This window comes from Aethina tumida, chromosome 1, assembly GCF_024364675.1.
Source record: "Aethina tumida isolate Nest 87 chromosome 1, icAetTumi1.1, whole genome shotgun sequence".
Lineage (NCBI taxonomy): Eukaryota > Metazoa > Arthropoda > Insecta > Coleoptera > Nitidulidae > Aethina > Aethina tumida.
In genome coordinates, this window is record NC_065435.1 from 46,464,107 (window position 1) to 46,483,652 (window position 19,546).

Genomic DNA, 19,546 nt, shown 5'->3' on the forward strand with positions numbered 1-19,546 from the left:
ATATATATAATATATCGAACTTCAATACTAAAACAATTCAACTATAAGATCTCCGAAAGAAATACAAGTAAAACCTCATGAACATTTGATATCTGAGTAGTTAGTAAAATATATAACAAAAATGGATAGACATTGACAGACATTGAATTATTCAATTAAGTCTTTTATCTTCCTCCTTTTTCTTCAATCAACATTTTAGATGTATCTGCCCCCTTTTTCGCAGGCTTTCAACTTCTCGATGCACATTTATAGTATTTTTCTTTTAATTTTTCCAGTGTACCACAAGTGGATCAAAATTAACAATATGATTCAAAAAATAACAAAACACAAAAGTATAATCTTATATCAATACGTATGATTTTTATGTTCAAATCTTAGCACAAATTATATATACATATTAAATTAAAAACACAAATTTATTTGGAAAATTTATTGAAGAAACCTTACAATAATCATAACAATCATAGTGTTATATAATATAAGTAAATTTATTATTTAGGGGTAGTCGGTTTCTTCTTGTTCTTGCATAGATTCATCATCTGCTCCATAGCCTTTTTTAATTGATCATGGAACTCCTGGATACGCTTATTTAACTCAGCGGTTAGTTCTAATATCTCAGCTAGGGATTTGTCTTCGGGATCACTTGCCTCGTTCTTAGCCATTCTGTGTGTACAGATGAAATCAGTTTTGACTTATGATTTCACTAAGGAGATCAAATAAAATAAACATATAAAAACAAATGACTTCGTAATTTGTTTGTGTTATGACGCTACGGTAACATCGTTCGGAAGTACTATATCAATTCACAGCCACGTTATAATATCTAGTTAGATTATTACTTTGAATATGTATTTTATTTATATGCATTTTATACCTTACCATGAACTCTGAAAAAATTAACTTTATAATTTGTGACATGTGTATTAAAAATATTTATATGGATCTACTTACATAACTTAAACATCTATTCAGAATAACTTACAAAAATACAAATACCTAATTACTTAATTCTAATTTTCATAATCCTTCAACAGACCTTTTAAAATTGGATTAATTTCCATTGTAACTAGAAGCCTTGAAAAGTAATTTTACATCATGCCAAATATTGATTTTTTCCAGACTTTAGCACTAGTGTTAAACATAAATTATATTATACATATGAAATTAAAGACACAAATTTATTCAAAAAATTTATTGAAGAAACCTTAGAATAATCATAACAATCATAGTGTTATATAGTATACGTAAATTTCTTATTTAGGGGTAGTAGGTAGTTGGTTTCTTCTTGTTCTTGAGTTGTTTCATCATCTGCTCCATAGCCTTTTTTACTTGAGCACGGAACTCCTGGATACGCTTATTCAGCTCTTTGGTTAGCTCTAATATCTCAGCGAGGGATGTGTCTTCAGGATCACTTGCCTCGTTTTCAGCCATTTTGTGTGCACAGATGAAATCAGTTTTGACTTGTTATGAATTTCACCAAGGAGATAAACGTTTAAAAACAAATTACTTCTTAATTTGTTTGTGTTATGTGACTACGGTAACGTTCCAAAGTAGTATATCAATTCACAGACCACTTAATAATGTCTAGTTATAATATTATTTCGAATAATAAATATTTAGAATAATCAAAGTTTACGGTAAATATACGTGGTCTTTTGGATCATTTGCTAAACTGTAAATAATATTGTATTTTGATAATATTGTACACTAGATGGAAGAAGATGACAGATAATATGACAACAATCGTTTTTGTAATAAAGAATAATGTCTTAAAAATACAACAAATATTACTTGATATACGAGAATATTCAATATAATTTAAGTTATGAAATATTTTCTTGATATCCATTTTGTTATTCATCATGAACCCTGGTGTGTAAAAATAATTTTGTAATTTGCGACATATTAACAAGACACAATGAACTAAAAATATTTATATTCTCTACTTACTTAAGCAGACATTAAAATAACTTAAAAAAGTACAAATATTTTTATTAATATAAAATTTCCTTGATCCTTCAACAGACCTTTCAAAATTAGATATGTTCTCACTGTAGCTGGAAGCATCAAAAATTGTCGCCGCAAGGCTATAACGTACTCTAATAAAGCAGCAAAGACCTTTTCAATATTATTAGTGTGCACTATTGAATTGAATATCTTTTCTATGCTCTACCCACGTAGCAAGCAATTACGAGAAGGAGTGTAATTTAAAATTGCTTTTTTTTAAAAAAAAAAAACAAAAGTACAAATGAAAATTTCAAATTAATTTATTACGTCTTATTATTTGTTGAGGCATCTAAAGATGCGCTTTCATCCCTTTATTGGAACAACTAATTTATAAATTCCAAAATTAAATATATTTATATATTAAAAATTCACGACCACGATTTAATGTTAATGGAAATGTTTAATTACCTATATTACATTAAATTATACAATATTATTATGTTTCTAACTAATTTAAGATTATTATTATGCCAAGGCTTTGACATTAACGTCAAAAATAAATTATAAATACATATTTAATTAAAAACTCAAATTTATTTAAGAATTTATTTAGGAAACAATCAGAACAATCATTAAGTTATGTGTATTATTTAGGGGTCATCGGTTTCTTCTGGTTGTTGGCTTGTTTGATCATCTGCTCCATAATCTTTCTTACTTTAGCCTGCATCTGCTCGACTTGCTTCATTAAAACCGTAGTTTGCTCTAACATATCAATGATGGTTTGCTTTTGAGGATCATTAGCCACTTTTTTAGCCATTTTGTATGCACAAATGAAATCAGTTTTAGACTTGTTACAATTTCACCAAGGAGACGTTTGAAAGCAGATTATTTCGTAATTTGTTGTTTAAGTGAAATGTCAATTCACAGACTACTTTGTTTCTAGTTAGAATGTTATTTTAAATAATAAAACATGTTATTCAAGATAAATATACCTGTGGTCTGATGGATTATTTGCTAAACAATATTGTTAAATTGTAGATGAGACATTTAATATATTTTTTAATTGTAAATTGAAGGACGAGCGTAAATTGGATAGTAGTAATAATACTATTAGTACCAAATCTGGAAATGAATTATTCATTATTAAAAATTCACTGCCAAAGTTTAATGTTTAATTTGCGTGTATTATATTTAATTTTCCATTATGTCAAGCATTGATTTTTTACAAGACTTTGACATTAGTGACAAAAATAAATTATAAATACGTTAGTTTAGTTAAAAACCCCAATTTATTTCAAAAACTTTATTACTGAAACATTAGAATACTCAGAACAATCATTTTATTACATGTAAATGTATTATTTAGGGGTCATCGGTTTCTTCTGGTTGTTGGCTTGTTTGATCAACTGCTCCATAATCTTTTTTACTTTAGCCTGCATCTCTTCAACATGCTTCTTTAAAACCATAGTTTGCTCTAACATCTCAATGATGGCCTGCTTTTCGGGATCACTTGCCACGTTTTTAGCCATTTTCGATGCACAGATGAAATTAGTTTTGACTTATTACGATTTCACCAAGGAGATGAACGTTTGAAAACAGACTACGTCGTAATTTGTTATTAAAGTAATATGATAATGCCCAGACTACTTTGTAGTTACCAATTAAAATATTGTTTTAAACATTAAATGTTGAAAACAATCTAAGATCATAGTAAATATACCTTTGTATCAGTTGTGAAACATTAAATCATTTATTATAATTCACAGCATAAAAAAAAACTTTATTTCTAACATATTAAAAAAGCATAATGATGAATAATATTAATATGCACTTATCTACTTACTTAATTTAAAGTCTCAGAATAACATTGAAGTAATTTAAAGTTTTCTCAATTATTCTTCAATGTATGCTTTACCTTTGATTATCCAGGATAATGATTCTATACCATACTTTGATAGAATTAATAAAAATACAAATGTAGATCCAGAAATTAAATCCCTTTATTAATTATAAAAGAAAAGTTACATTACAATATAATTTTTTAAATTAATTACCAAAAATTGAGTTTTCATCCTCTTATTGTAGTAACTTTGCCAAACTGTGGAGGATAGAAATAATTTTGTTTTCAAATCTGAAATTGAAATATATTATATATATCACTACTAAGATTTAATATAAAAGTACATAATGATTTAAAAGTAAATGAACTTACCTCAATGTTTAAATGGAACTAAATTAAGAAAAACTGAACAACTTATTAACGGTCACCATTAATTGAAGTTATTCGAGTTTTGCCTCCTCCTTCGCATCGCCTTTTTCTTCATTCGAAGTCTCAACTTCAGATACTTATCCAATGTGATTTGGAGTCTGTCTACTTGCTGCTGCAAGGCTATAGCTTGCTCTAATAAAGCAGCAAGTATTATATCATTGCGATTAAAAATTCTCACTTTTTTAGCCCTTTTCTGAATACAGCCCATGTTTGCGGGAGCGAGTTCTGAACTGCAATGAGAACCGTAAACTGATTTCGTATGTTATTTGTATTAGTTTACCATGGAAATATTATGTTGTTTAAAAAGGCCTTCTATTTTGCAAAATGTTCATAGAAGTATCAATAATAGAAAGAAATAGATTTTCTCTTTTCCTAATTTCACAATATGATTATTGGCTCGGGTGCTTGAAATCAGCAAGCGAGAAGTGATTGAATCTTGTTTTCTAGTTCATCAGTTGTATGAAGGTGTTCGTTGAAATCAGGACTATAACCCAAACAAACCCAAACTTTAAGTCAACAATTTAAAAAGAAACAATAACTCACATAATTTTAAATCTTTATTTAAATCTATATAAGCCTTTATCTAAATAACTAATAATAAAATAAAATATGAATTTATGTATTTTACATGTTACTTTTTCTTTAAATCCACGTCATTTTTCGGAGTGCCTCTGGATTCAGCTTGGAGTTGCTTTAGCGCCCTAACGTTCTCAACAGCTTTCTTTAGCTTCCAAATTTGCCATTTTACAGTTTTTGGATGGCCAGTGTTTTCGTCTATATTATTTTCTTTCTCCATTTTATACTACCACAGTTGCAATCAGATGTGTCTTGATTTAAAGATCACCGTGGATACGACGTGTTTATTTTAATCAGTGTTTTTTGTTGACTGTCTACAATGTCACCAAGATTTTATATTTGTCTCTCTTTTCCAGCCGGACAGTTGCATCAGCAAATACAGTGACCCTCATGCTTACTGCGTAGTGTACTCAAGTGCAGACAGAGCAAGTCTGCAATGCGCAGAAAAGATCCTTCAGACATTATGGACCTTAGACACCATAGGCACAAAAGCTGTAATCCTGGTCGCTAACAAAGCAGATTTGGTCCGGTCGAGGGTGGTTACCACTGAAGGTAAGCTGAATAACTAATACTCAAAATATTTGCAATTTAAACTTGATTTTTTTCATTTGCCTAACAAATTGGAAGTGGGGATTATTAATAGTAATAAGAGTGCCCGTACTTTTAATTATTTACTTCATTATTTATTTATTCTTCTAGACATCAGGTTAAAAACCTTGTTGCCGTGACCTGGTTCTGGAAACTCAATTTTAATTTGTTCGTTAACTCCAATAAAAAGTTACGTTGAATAACAAGTGTCAGTTCAAAGTCTCCGTTTTATTAAATCTCTGAGCAGGAGATGCTAATTGATTCAATTACTGTTTTTTTCATTTTGCTAATTAAAATGAAGGAATTGTATTTTGTATTTGATCGCATTTATTGATGTTATTATTTTACATGTGCACGCTCATATTAGACGACAGGTGACTATAAAAGCCATTAATAAGGCATAAAATTTACGACACCACCATTAAATCTGCATGAATCATTAATGGTTGATCTCATATTTGTGCGGCAATATGCCGATAGTAATCGTTTATTAGACAACAAAGTCTTATTTATGCCTGATCTATTTTATTATCCTTGCTAATGCATTTGTCTGAACATCCGCCATTATGTCCATTGACCTCCGATTTCCGGGGGCGGCGGGATCGGAAACCCGTAGCTTTATTAACGTATCGATTGGATTTTTGAGGCGGATTCCTTTATTTCGTGATTCAATTATGGCGTTGGAGGCCGCCCCATTGCGCCTATGTTTGTCTAGTGGCAACTGCATAAAGTGTAAAGGTGAATGACCGAATATGCGACGCTCGACTTGGGGTGAACAGATTTAAGGGGCGGTTAGCTCGAGCCGTTCCACTTCCGTCTTATCCGGAACATTACTAAACAATTTATATGTTTTCGGCTGTATCAGTTCCTGGCTCAGCGACGGATAAAACACATTTTTCTCACGAACATTTCAATTTCATTTTGCTTGAAGGTATTTTTTTCGATAATGTGGGGCGATCTGTTTTAATATTGGTGGATGCGCAACTCCGAAACGCGGCTGCCGTGTCAATATTGAATGCGACACGTGTAGATTAATCGTAAATATTGCCATGATAAAAATCCCTGCACGTAATTAAATTAAATCCCCTTTATGCAATGCGAAATTCAAACTGTTAATAACGTTGTAAATTCGTTTAAAATTTATGTTCACATCATGAGAACTTACATCATGCGTATAAATGTTAGTGGATCAACAATTAATAGCCACTTATATTTTATGTTAATAAAATATGGCGAACGTTGTGGTCACAAACACAATATATGTGGTTATATTTTCATTTCATGTTATTTGAAAGCATACCAAACCAAAACTAATATTTTGCGGTTTTTCAATTATGAGAACGGCAATTAAATTCAAGTAGTTTCATAACGAGGATATAAAAAACAAACATGCGCTAATGATTAATGAAAGTTTGTAATTTATACGATGCAACTGAGCTCTTGAATTTATTGCATTAAAAGAAGTGGTGAGTTCTCCGGTCGTGTCTAAAATTTATGATAATTTGATATTAATTTTCTCGAGGAAATTTATGGTGAAGGGGGTCGTATACTGACATTCCGTAAGAGCTTTTACAACATAGGTTTGAAAAAAAAAGCATTCCGGAAACCTCCTCCTCGATTTATAATCAAATAATTGAATATCGTTCCATGAATAATTCAGTAAACTAAAATAATATGGTGAATAATTAATTGAGAATTTCTCAACAAATATTGGTTGTAATTATAATTTGCTAATGAATCATATTAATATTCATTAATAATAATGACACGTATCAGTACTTCAATTAACTGTGAAATTTTAACAAATAAATATTGTTATAACTGTAAATATTGGCATAAATTAGCCCAAATATGTTTTCAGTAATATATACTGTCTGATAAATATAAATTAAACAAACTTTTTCAGTTGCGAATTAGTGATATTCGGAATGAGGGCACTTTTTCAGTAATTAAGAATCTAATTGTGAGCGCTGTTTTATAATTTATATCGACGCTCGTTAACGATGTAAAAGCAGCTAATTAGCGGATAAAGACCGTCGTGACTCCCTTTGTAACAGATTGGGAAAATATTGCTGAACAAGTTTACATCAAATTATTTATACATTATAAGTAATAAGCTTGGCAATTACATTTCGCTCAAAGTCGAATAATTGCTTGTAAAATTAACATAAACATTATTTTTTCAGCATTTAATTACGTTTGTTACTGAAAATTTTTAATACAACCTGATAAAAATTCTAATAGCCGGAGCCATTTCGAGGGCGCCCTTTATTTGGCTTCTCCATCGAAAACGATACTTATCTAACAAAGGATGATCAAAGTTGACGGGCTCTCATTAGGTCTGCTAAAAATATACTCACCCCGGTGAGAAGTACAATATTAACTAAATTGGCGAACAAGAAAGTTTCCGATTTAATTTATCTTGACACATGTAAGAATATCGTTAATTTTGTTATAAAAAAATGAAACACTTCTCCAGTGACGTCTTTAGCTTTAGAAGTCCGAAAGGACGAGAAAATTTATCGGATGACTTTATTCAAATGTAAACTTTTACTAGGTTAACTTGTGTATTCAGATATTTGAAATAAACTTTCTAAAGCGACTTTAATTTTTCGAAGTATGTAAACTGTGTTAGGACATTCCCGGAAGAGAGTTATCTTGATAAAGGACAGGATGTTTCGAGTCAAGTATAATTTACGGGCACTGCTTTAACTTCGTTGGAATTGTAGATTACCGTAGATAAAAATAATTTCAACATTAAATTAATAAATAATATTGTGGAAATCACATATATTAATTTCATAAATTTTAATATAATAAATAAAATATAATATAATATAAATTTTTAATATTGCTAAAACAAAATTCCTAAAATTCATCATTTATTTGTGATATTTTACAAATATAAAATTAATACTAAAATAATGATATATTATGAAATTTAATTAGTTTTGTTATTACTTCTTACAGTTACGACACAAATAATGCAAACTGTGTAATTTTAGATTCCTAGATATTCTCTTCAAAGTAAAAAGTATTTTTTTATTTAAGTGCTTAATTAAAATTATATGCAAAGTAACTTTTAATCTCTTCTTGACGTATCGCATTATCTTACGCAATGCAGTGGAACAGCACGTTACACCACATATTTTCTCGTTAATTTGAATAAGAAGGGAAAGTCTCCAGTATAACGGTAATAATAGAGTACATAATGGTGAGTTAAACATTATTCAAATAGCTTTTTGTAAACCACCCTTCCGCTGCACAAATATAATTAACGTTAAGTGGATAAACAAATTTTAATAATACCCACCTTATTTTGCACGTTAGCCGGACTTCGCTTAGAATTATTTCTTTAGTTAGTTCACACGCAGTTGAACCTTTCCATGACAGGTTATAAGGGCCGTAGTGGTCCAGGTTATGTGGAAATATGTGAATAGGTCAGGAGATATGCCCGTCCTCATTTTAATTAACATGTCTACCCCCTCGATTGACAACCTTCACCCTTATCTTTTGTCCTATTATTGTCCTTCTGCTGTCCCTGAACATGACACCTACTTGATTTCTAATCGTGGAAACAAAGTAGACAGTGAAATTGAATCGCATTATACGTGTACCTCAACAGGACTATTTGCTAACGTTCCATGTTATCCTTGGAGACAACGTTGTCACACGAATGCATACATTCAATCTTAGACGCGTGTTTTCTATTTAAGGGCCGCGGACGAACTTTATTTTGTGAAAATTAATTTAACTTTACAATGAAATGTCATAATTCAAAGTGTAGTTTCGTTTCCTCCAGGTGAACTTTTGGGGATCTTTCATTTAGGTTTCAAACTTTCCGCATTCCCCAAAGGGAATTAGTTTCGACTCTTGCTGAAAACTCAAGCGCACTTGCGGAAACTGTGCTAAATGATTAAGCAATAAATCCAGTTCGACAGAATATAATTTAATTTGTTTTGTCGAACCCGTGAATGTAGTGGATTAAAGTAAATTATTATCCGTTAAAGTGGATATTATTAACGCTGCATCGGTTTATTTGTGTTTGAGCTTTGCAGGCAATCAAAATGTTTCAAGAAACTTTATGTGTGGTAAACAAGAAACGGAAGAAAATACGTATATGTGTTTAGGCAGAAATGTCCACACACACACACACACATTTATATATAATTGAAGTTAGGATCTCTCGGGTAAATAATAAACAGAAGTAGTAACACAAACAACATAGTTTGGTTTACATCAATTTGTTAAACCCGACCCAACCTGCGGCATTTAATTTCCGAAGCCAATCAAATGCGACCTGTAATGATGTTTTGTCGAACAATTGAAAGATCGTTTTCACAACGAACACCCTCACCGAACTAACTAGGTCGTTCCAAGTTAGAAAATTCATTCCTCTATCAACCTCCAGATTGTAATTACCCAGCTCTGGCAGCAAATAACCTGAACGTTGCCGAAAATGTATCGGCTCGGTTAGAGCGGTTGGCTCCCATCGAGGAAATCGGAATCTCCAGATCCCAGCCGTCTGTTCCGATACAATTCCTGTATGTTACGAGGCTCATTGAAGACTACGATAGGCTCTAATGATATTATATTACGCTCTAAATCAATTACAGTGATATATCCTCAAGCTGTGCTAAAATCGTAAACCTGAATGGGAGAGAATGGAGAATAATCTATTTATTTGATGTGAAAGATCGTTTAAAATGTTGAAAGGGCTATTAGTTTTTTCTTTTCATTATGTACAGCTTTTAGGGGACATTCTTGATACACAAGTGGATATATAAAGTGTTCAAAATTAACTACAGTATCAGAAGGGCTAGAGGTCGTACAGCCCTTTGAACAGTGTCCAATGGGTAAAAGCTTTATTTTCAAATATAAAACTTTTTGAATTTATCAGCATGTTCCAACAATATAACTATTAAATAACTGTCAGTAATGATGTCAGTATAGTTACAGTAGTGGTCATTATTATAGCAATTTTTTAAAATGTTAAATATTTTAAATAAAAGTCATAATTTAGTATGAACTTTTATAATAATATTAATTTACTATTGTTGTTTTGTACAGCATGTTATATAATAGGGCGATTATATATTTTTTTGAAATTTTGTTAAATTCTTCAAACTTTGACTTCCGATAACTTACAAACACTAAGAGTATTGAAATAATTGTAAGATACGTTTTTTGTAGAGTGTCCAATTTTCTACAAAAAATGTAAATATAAATTTTCTGTTCAATCAAGTAATGGCGAGATATAGATTTTGCCATATGGGACTGAACACAACATATTATATATTCTTATTCTATAAAAGATTAAATATAATTTTCTAAATAGAACTGGTTATAAATACACCAACTCTAATTCTGAAATTTAATGATTAAACAATTGGATTGTTTTATGAAATTCTTCGAAATTTGTTTAAATTTTTTAACAATATAAGAAACGATTGACTTATTTAGTCATAATTATAACTTCACCAATGATGAAATAATTATAATATGCAAAAGATGGATAGAAAAATTGTACGTATTTTAATAAGTTGTTATACTTACGGTTACCACTAGGAATATTCGCCTTAAAAAAATTTTGAAAACAAGACAGCTTTTATGGCCTCTAGTTTTTCTGCTATTGAAGCTACATATTTTTATTAACTCTATAAATATGTGCCTATTCAAGATGATCTCCAAATAAATATATAATTAAACGTAAATTATTGTAATTATTACAGAACACAATCGTTCAGCAACCAGACTCGGTCAGTGCTCTAAAGTGGCATCTTAATATTTCATCAGAACACGACTCTTATCTTTAATACCAATTAAACGCTTCTCCTTTTACTACAAGTTTCTAGTTTCAAAGATTTCAAAGATTTTAGATGTCACTCCAAATTGGTAAAATCTCAAATACTGTTGCCTTCCAGCTTGAGCTTTGAACTGAGGGGAAAATGCCATTAGGACAATAATTTAACAGCATAATTGCTCCATTCTGACGAAAGAGATGTATAATTTAAATATCCATATTTTAACATATTTTTAAGGTCAATAAAACTCAACCCTTTATCTAAATAAATGGAAACAAATGTTGCGTAACGATTGTTTCCAAACTGTATTGTTATTTATTCAGTTCTTTAATTAAATTGTTTAAAAGGTCATAGGTTTATTTTAGACTAAACTGTGCCAGAAGTTAATTAATATTTAAGAAAAGTTCAAATACACCTTCATCGTCAAAAACAACTAATGAATTTCGGCGATCGGCTTCAAAAGCATTTATCCCCGTTTAGAAACTTTATTAAAAATTTTGTAACGGCTTAATTAATTTTTTCTAAATGTAAATAAGCAATTAAAAAATTCATTTTAAAGGAAAAACCGTTTAGACTTCGAGGGGTCGGCGAAAAAAGTTTTGAAAGGTGTGAGTTAAAAGTACAAAAGAACCGGGGCAGAGATATATCTTTTAAATCTGCACGGGGATTAGCTTCAACTAATTTATTCAGTTACTGGAATCCTTTTATCCTTTACATTTTCGTTATTTTACTGATCACTTGACTTGATTTTTTTCCCTAAAGTTTAGATTTTATCCGTGAAATAAAGCTTTGAACATTATTCGGGCTTAATAGACCGTCATCAACGTTTTCGGATTCGCAGTGCCGTCTAAATAAATAATACATTCCGAAAATGGTGCCCCCAAAACAAAATGGAAACCAGTGCCTGAACAACGAATTTCATTACACCTCCAGCGATTTTACGTTTAGTCACACGAAAATACCAAACAATTCCGAAACCATTTAAAACAATGTAACAGTGTTTAATTAGTTCGTTCCGTTGTGTGCAGTGCCATCTCGAAAATCAATTTACGGTCGCTGATTTCGCTGTTCCGTGACACCACAAAATTCGAATCCAAACCAATTAAAAAATTAGTCTTCCTCGTTATCTTTAATTGCGGGCCCATAAAACTTTTATCAATTTCGCGGCAGATTTATTGCCGACGTGGTACGCCTTCTATTTGAATATCATTGCTAGTCACAGTTCCCGTTCATGCTTACCACCTATAAATTTATTAAACGCGTCCCGCATTCCCCATTCTAATTAGCCCATGCGAGAAAACTTATGTTAACTCGTCCAATTATTGGGTGGCACGTGAAGAAATAAAAGTCGAAACGAAAACGATTTAATTAAGTTAAATACAACGCTCGAAATCAATGATCGCACACACTCATTCGGGTATCGGCAACGTTAAACATTTCTTCCTGCTAAACCATAACCGTATACACAAGCCAGGTTTAGTTCTATTAAAACTCCGGTTCTATCAGGAGCAATCCGACATAAATCCCTGATATATCTAACGGTATTAACCGGACACGGGATTGCACCAATTTTTCTTCCGCATCTGACACGTATTCAGAAAATAAATGACGTTGCATTTAACAGCCCGGACACCGATGAACTCGACTAACATCTATCGACTTTTCACGAAATCCGGAAATTACCATCCATCAAATTTCTTAGAATAACCACTACTTCCGATTACGGCGTTACACTCACGGATATTCCGAGACCCGTTCGGGAATTTATGTTATTATACGATGATCGTGCATGCCACCATTCCGGCACCGCAAGGTTTGCTTCTCAGAAATGAACTTAATGCGATGCAGGACCGACGACATTTCCAAACGTATCGATCGGACAAAATATTAATTAACAAAAATTTTTGCTTGCCGTTAATAATTCGTGGAATTCAAAATCCAATTATATTTCAATCGTATCCAACTGGATGTTCCAAGGGAAATTCCGGCTTACATTTATAAATTTATTTTTAAAATGACAATCAATATTCTTCAACCAGACGTCCTGGAATTGGCATAAATATTACGACAATGAAACGTAAATCCTTTTTATAAGTGTCCTGAAAATAAATAAGTAATCACGTTGGAAGACAGTTAACAAGCGGACCAATCATATCTATTTAATTTATCGATTCAAACCACCTTTTTATTCCAGACTAATTTACTAATGTAACTAAAATACCGTATCGCCCGTAGATAATTTATCTTCATTATTTTTTTTTGACCCAATTCCTTGCAACAAATAGTGTTGCATTTGAGAAGTTAAACGTACATTTATAATCCATCGATTTTTAACGCTACGCCTCCATTGGCAGCGACAGAAATCGATTGAATGATTACAAGAAACGTTTCCTCAAACATAACAAAAATTTACGATAATTGTCGATGCGATACTCGCAAACTCTTCAAAATTAGTTGCCGCACTCATTAGTAACTGATCGAAAAGCGGCCGCAAAGAAAAAAATAATTGATTTGTACTGCGATCGTTTATCTTAAATATTTCACTTCAGGGTCGAATCAATTTTAATTAAACCTGAAAAGGTCCGTATGTTATTTGACTTTTTATATTCCACCGGGCATTTCATCGTTTTTCAGGATCTTTTAAAAGGTAAAAAGGTCGGGTTTCAATCATTGCGCACGTGAAACAGAAACTCATCATCTTAATTAACTTCTTCTTACTTTCCACCCGAAGAAATTTTAAATTATTTCCCAACACGTTTTCAGGTTTAATTATTTAAATATTTCCTGTGTGGGTGTATTAATTGGCGCAACTTAAAAATTCATTTAAATACGGGTGAATCCCCGGACTATTTATTAATTAAATTCACTCGCATGATCCACGGTTGGTTTAGGTGTAACAAAATCGTTGATACAATTTGGCTCCGCATAATTTATTATAAAGTCGGACACATGTATATTTTGTTACCGAGTAAAAGTTGTACCCGCCGACAATAAACTTTCATAATTTATCGTTGCAGAAGGTAAATCGATGGCCACATCGTATGATTGCAAGTACATAGAGACATCTGTGGGGATCAACCACAACGTCGACGAATTGCTGGTAGGCATCCTGACACAGATCAGATTGAAGTTGGAGAATCCGGAACGCAGCAGGGACCTATTCAGAAAGCGCAGCTCCTCGAAGAAGAACTTGAACAGGAACAAGTCGCCCGGATCGGGAACTGCTACTCCCACGGGCAGTGCGCAAAACTCTCCAAAGAAATACAGAGGTCAGTATATAAGTATTAAATTAGAAAACTTTCCGCAATTTCTGCGCCGTTTCATTGTCGAGGAAATTCTTTCGTTATCTAATTTTCAGACGCTGATCGTGCTTTTCGTTTTACTTTCTTTCATTCGCATAAAATAATTCGTTTTATTTACTATTTTTATTTCGCTCCTATAAATACATGTGTTATTCCATGGTTTATAAATGTAATCAACTAAATCAAATGTGTGTGTTTATGTATACGACATTTTAATAGCTTGGTCGTTGCTTTCGGATTATTTTTTGAACAAATAAATATAACTCATGAAAATACCTACACACGACAAAATACATTTATGAATGATGAATTGTATTTTACCAATAAAAACATTGTAGTCGTATGCTACTACGTATTAAATAATTCTATATCAATTCATTAATCATTATTAGGTGCTTTATGGATTTCCACGACAGAAATTGTTTTCATTGTTCATTTCATTTTGTGAGCCTCCCCCTATTATTTATTTTAATGGAGGAGATACAAAAAAGTATTTCTGAATATTCCAATATACACATCATACCAAATATATATTTTTAAAGGAGAAATGTCCATTTGCATGCATGCATAATTTATTTGAAAGATAATTTTTTATTTTATTTCTAGTCATCAAACATCAAAGTTACCTTATTACTACCAATAACAACTTACTATAAAACCTTTTAAATAAAAAAATAAGATATTTCATAAAAGTATATTCAGTAACATATTTCAATATTCCATACGTTTTTCATCTTTTTTTTCACACATTTTAAAAACGAGATTTTACTTAAACACACAATTAGTCTTATTCGGTTAGCCAAAGAAATAGCACATTCAAATAAATATATTTACATTTTGTGGCACTTTCCAAAAAAAATATTGAACCTACAAAAACTTTCAAACACGGTGGAGAAAAAGTTATAGTTTAGGGTACCTTTTCTTGGCATACCAAGTAATACTGTTACACAAAATTATTGGTAACTTAAACCTTTCCATGTATAGACATAGAATATCACCCTTTGGCAACGATGATTTTCCAGTTAATGATCGAATCATGCGCCTAAAGTTGTTACAAATTGGTTAAAAGAAAGTGATGATTACCCAACGAAAAAGTCCGGATCTAAATCCAATTTAAAACTTATGGAACAGCATCAAGTCTCCATCAAAATACTAAAAACCAAATTTAAATGAATTGTAGTTATTAATTTAAGAATCATGGATAGTTACAGATGGTTATAATCAATATGTATAAATTATTTAATATAATATATATTTTTTAAATTTGTGCTATTTCTGTGACCAGTCACATTGTGCATTTATTTTGTTTAAAATTCAATCAAAGTAGAAATTATTTTGATTGTATTTAGTTGTCTAACCACCGAAACAAATCGAAAACCGACCGTTTGATCCCACTGAATTTTGAGAGAGCACGACAGAGATAGTAAAAGTCTGCAAATTTGCTTCGTAGTGAGAATCTTTTAATGTCTCTGTCTGTCGTGCATGATGTCTCAAAATTCAGTAAGATCAAAGGCTTTCCAATCGGTATAGTTTCCTACATTGATTTTTGGTCTGTTACTTCCTGTAAAATGTAGTTTAGAATTTCAATTACCTATATTACTTCCCAATAAATACCAATAAAACTTTGACAGATGTTTAATTATACGACTATTACTTTTTTAATTCTTTTTGATGGTGTTTTCACGGCATTTTAATTTTAGGTCTTTGACGCACATTAACCCTCTACATTCATAATACATGCACATCACTGAATTTTTAAGTATCTAAAAACTCAGGAATACTACAAATATATTCTGAAACTTTTTTTGTATCTTATAATAACATAAACAATAGGGGGGTCGAAATGTACGATAAGCAAAACCACAAAATAAATAAATTTCTTATTCAGTATGTAAATTTTATATATTGATTTTGTAAATGGAACTCACAAATTCGTCGCCGATTTTTGTTTACACAACAATCAAGAAGTTTTAAAAGATTCACGGCATTTCTTTATTTCATTTTATATTGTTTATGTTTTATTTACGTTCTTTTCTTCAGGTTCGAGGACGTCGGCCAGCTTAAAAGTGAGAAGCCTGTTGGGAAAAGTATGGGCACGCGACAGCAAATCAAAATCATGCGAAAATCTGCATGTACTTTAAATTATTACCCATTTATTTTGTTTAATTTGAAAACAATCAAATAATAATCAAAAGTACAGTTGCAACGTGTTCCAATGTGTGCTTTTATAAAATCAAAAAACGTATATGAATTATAAAGGGATATGCACTGATCGATCGCATGTGTGATTTGAAGTTTTAATTGATTGTTTTGTCAATTTAATTGTGTTTTGTAGCGAAATTGGATCGGCGCTTGTTGTTGCACTGAAAATAAAGTTTCAGTAATCTCTGGACTCCCTGCATGGCAAAGGAAATCTTGGTTTTGGTTAGGAATGTAGTTACAATTATATATTGATATATAAAATGATACTAAAAAGACGGAATACAGGGTATTTATTAAGATAGGAACTGCTATAACAATCACAAAAATTACTGCTTGAGGCATTTTGGAAAACATTGCAACTGTAGTTAGGTTAGGATAATTTATTAATTAGTTTTAGGACTTGGCCCCCTACTATATATGTATATATTGTTCGTTTTTATTATATTCTTTATTCTACCGATACTAGGGGCTCTAGTACAATTTATATTGTGATTTTTTTACTGTGTTGCACATTTTTGTATTGCATTTGTATATTTTTATCCTACGTATTTTCTATGTGTATTTTAATTAATGAAGTTTTTATATTATTGCTGATATGTTTCGAATTATTTTAACAGTCACACGTACTAACATCCTCGACTTCCTCTACATATCTGTATTTCAAATACTATTAACTTAACTGGGTCCATTTTATTATGAACACCAAAATCCGTTTTAATTGACCAGAATTGTGAAAACTTTCAAAAAGTATATATGAGAAAAATATTTAACTAATTTTTACTGATGCTTTACAATTTTTATCAACTATGCCATAGGTAAACTGGACTACTGACTATTCATTTTTCTTGAATTTTTCTCATAGGTCTTTTTCAATTTTGTTCACAACAACAAAATGCCAAAGCTGAAAGAGAAACATTGAATGGCAATAATTATTTGTCATAAATTGAAATTTTTTGCAATTAATCAAATTGGGTCCATATTTGTAGCAAATAAAAGATGATAGTGTATAATATGTAAGGTAGAGATGTATAGAATATTTATTATACTAGTAAAATTTAATCCCTAAAGACAGTTACATGTAAGTATTAGAAAAAATAAATAAATAAATTTGAGCAAGGTGAAGCTTTAAGAAGTTTGTAATTCCATTGTTGATTGAGTATATATCTACGTTATAATACATAAATTTGGATAAGTATTAGTTTTGTATATTTACAAAAAATATATGCATATACAGTTAATCAGTTAACACGCTTTTAAAGATTAAGATTGTACTGTGAATATCGTTACTGATATTTGTTTAACTGTATATGATTTCAGCCTTTCTTGTGTTACTAAAAAATAGAAAATATTTTTTAAATAATTCTTTAATAAATTAGTTAATTAACATAATAGAATTTATATTTTGTTATTATGAACAATTATGGTTATTAGTTAATCCGATCAGTTGTTTTGAATCAAAAAAATTTAACATACTAGACAATTTGACCAATTTTATTTGTGCCTTGTATAGGCTTTGTTAGGATTTTGGGATTGTATAGATTTAATTACGGACTGAAAAATAGCAGAAATATATTCCATATCTATGTTTAACAAATATTGTCTCATATAATTGTCTTGTTAGAATCAGTATTCATTGATCATTGTAAAATCTATGTGTATTTTAGCTGAGTAGAGCAAAGGATGTTAGAATTTTTATTGTTGGTTGTAATCTTTTGTCAAATTGTTACAAGTAGTTAGTAGCGGTTTGAACTATTTGATAATATTTGTAAAATTACTATGTTTAGGACATGGTGTGATAACATGTAAACCAGTTTACAAGAAATTAGTAGGAAATTGTAATAATGATATTATTTATATTCTCATTGTTTTTGAAATTTGAATTTTGCTGACGATGCTTTAAAACAAGTAGTTTTTATAAATACGATTAAAAAATGTTTTTCAGATGTTTTGCTCTACTCTAATTTTTGGATTTTTAATAAATGTGTATATCTTCCATTTTAAAGGTGTCTTTTATGTGTTTAGCTAATAAGGTTTAATTGTATAAGTGCCAATATATAGTTTACCCCTTTCTTCTGTATCTTAAAGATTACTTCTATCAAAGTGTTGCACTGTATTACCGAATTTCATTACAAACTTGTGTAAGAGTTTGTATAAAGTTCTATGCAACTTTGGACATGAAGTTATTGTATGTGTTAATTTAAATATAATATTCGCCAGTCTATGTGGTTTTTTATAATTTCTGATGGAAGTTGAAAACAATTGAAAATGGACTTTCTGAAATTTGCCGAAATTACAAATCCGAAATAATTTTTAATTTTGCTTTAAACCGTGACAACAAAATGCTTCTGAGTCGTCACGTTCTTATGGTATTTTGTGTGATCGTGTTTGCCTAGCACAAACTCAAGATTAAACACCATATTCCGTCCACTGTGTTCTTTACTAAAAGCTCCCAATACCCACAACACGTCTCCGTTTTCAATTTTTTCAACAATTGTCAAAACGATTCATCATGTTCGGACAACCGGGTAATATTAGCTAATATAGACATTGTTGTTTTTATATGATCTCTTACTGTTAATTGGCTTTTTGTGTTTTATTTTGTTAAAATTATTTATTGACCGTTGTTTTCTCGATGTTTTAAAATAAATCGTTGCGTTTTATCCGATGGAAATGATTTATATTCAATATCAGTTGTTTATTGTAGAAAACATTGTTTAAAATATGGTAGTTTATATTTGTAATCACCATGATAATTATAATGCACAATTCGGAATTTTAAAATTTGTAAATTTATAATAATCCACATATTATATCCGTAATATGTAAGTTAAATTTGTAACAATAAAATTTTGCTGTGA

The 19,546-nt window shown here is 30.6% G+C and overlaps 1 protein-coding gene and 1 long non-coding RNA gene across 4 annotated transcripts in view; one reads left to right on the top strand and one right to left on the bottom strand.

The window, feature by feature from the left end:
* The window catches only part of LOC109599248 (uncharacterized), a 115,795-nt gene extending 96,249 nt beyond the window's left edge, over positions 1 to 19,546 (top strand). For 2 of the 3 annotated variants that reach the window (XM_049960978.1, XM_049960980.1), the window contains 3 exons: positions 5,149 to 5,344; positions 14,202 to 14,453; positions 16,527 to 19,546. In XM_049960978.1, the coding sequence (XP_049816935.1) occupies positions 5,149 to 5,344; positions 14,202 to 14,453; positions 16,527 to 16,627 (549 nt within the window). In that variant the 3' untranslated portion in view covers positions 16,628 to 19,546. The remainder of the gene's footprint in view (positions 1 to 5,148; positions 5,345 to 14,201; positions 14,454 to 16,526) is intronic. The other variant, XM_049960979.1, reaches the window with a different exon arrangement.
* On the bottom strand, positions 3,926 to 4,469 carry LOC126264159 (uncharacterized). The gene is made up of 2 exons (XR_007546946.1): positions 4,160 to 4,469; positions 3,926 to 4,078 (listed from the first exon to the last, which is right to left on the bottom strand). It is a non-coding gene; the product is annotated as an uncharacterized LOC126264159 (long non-coding RNA).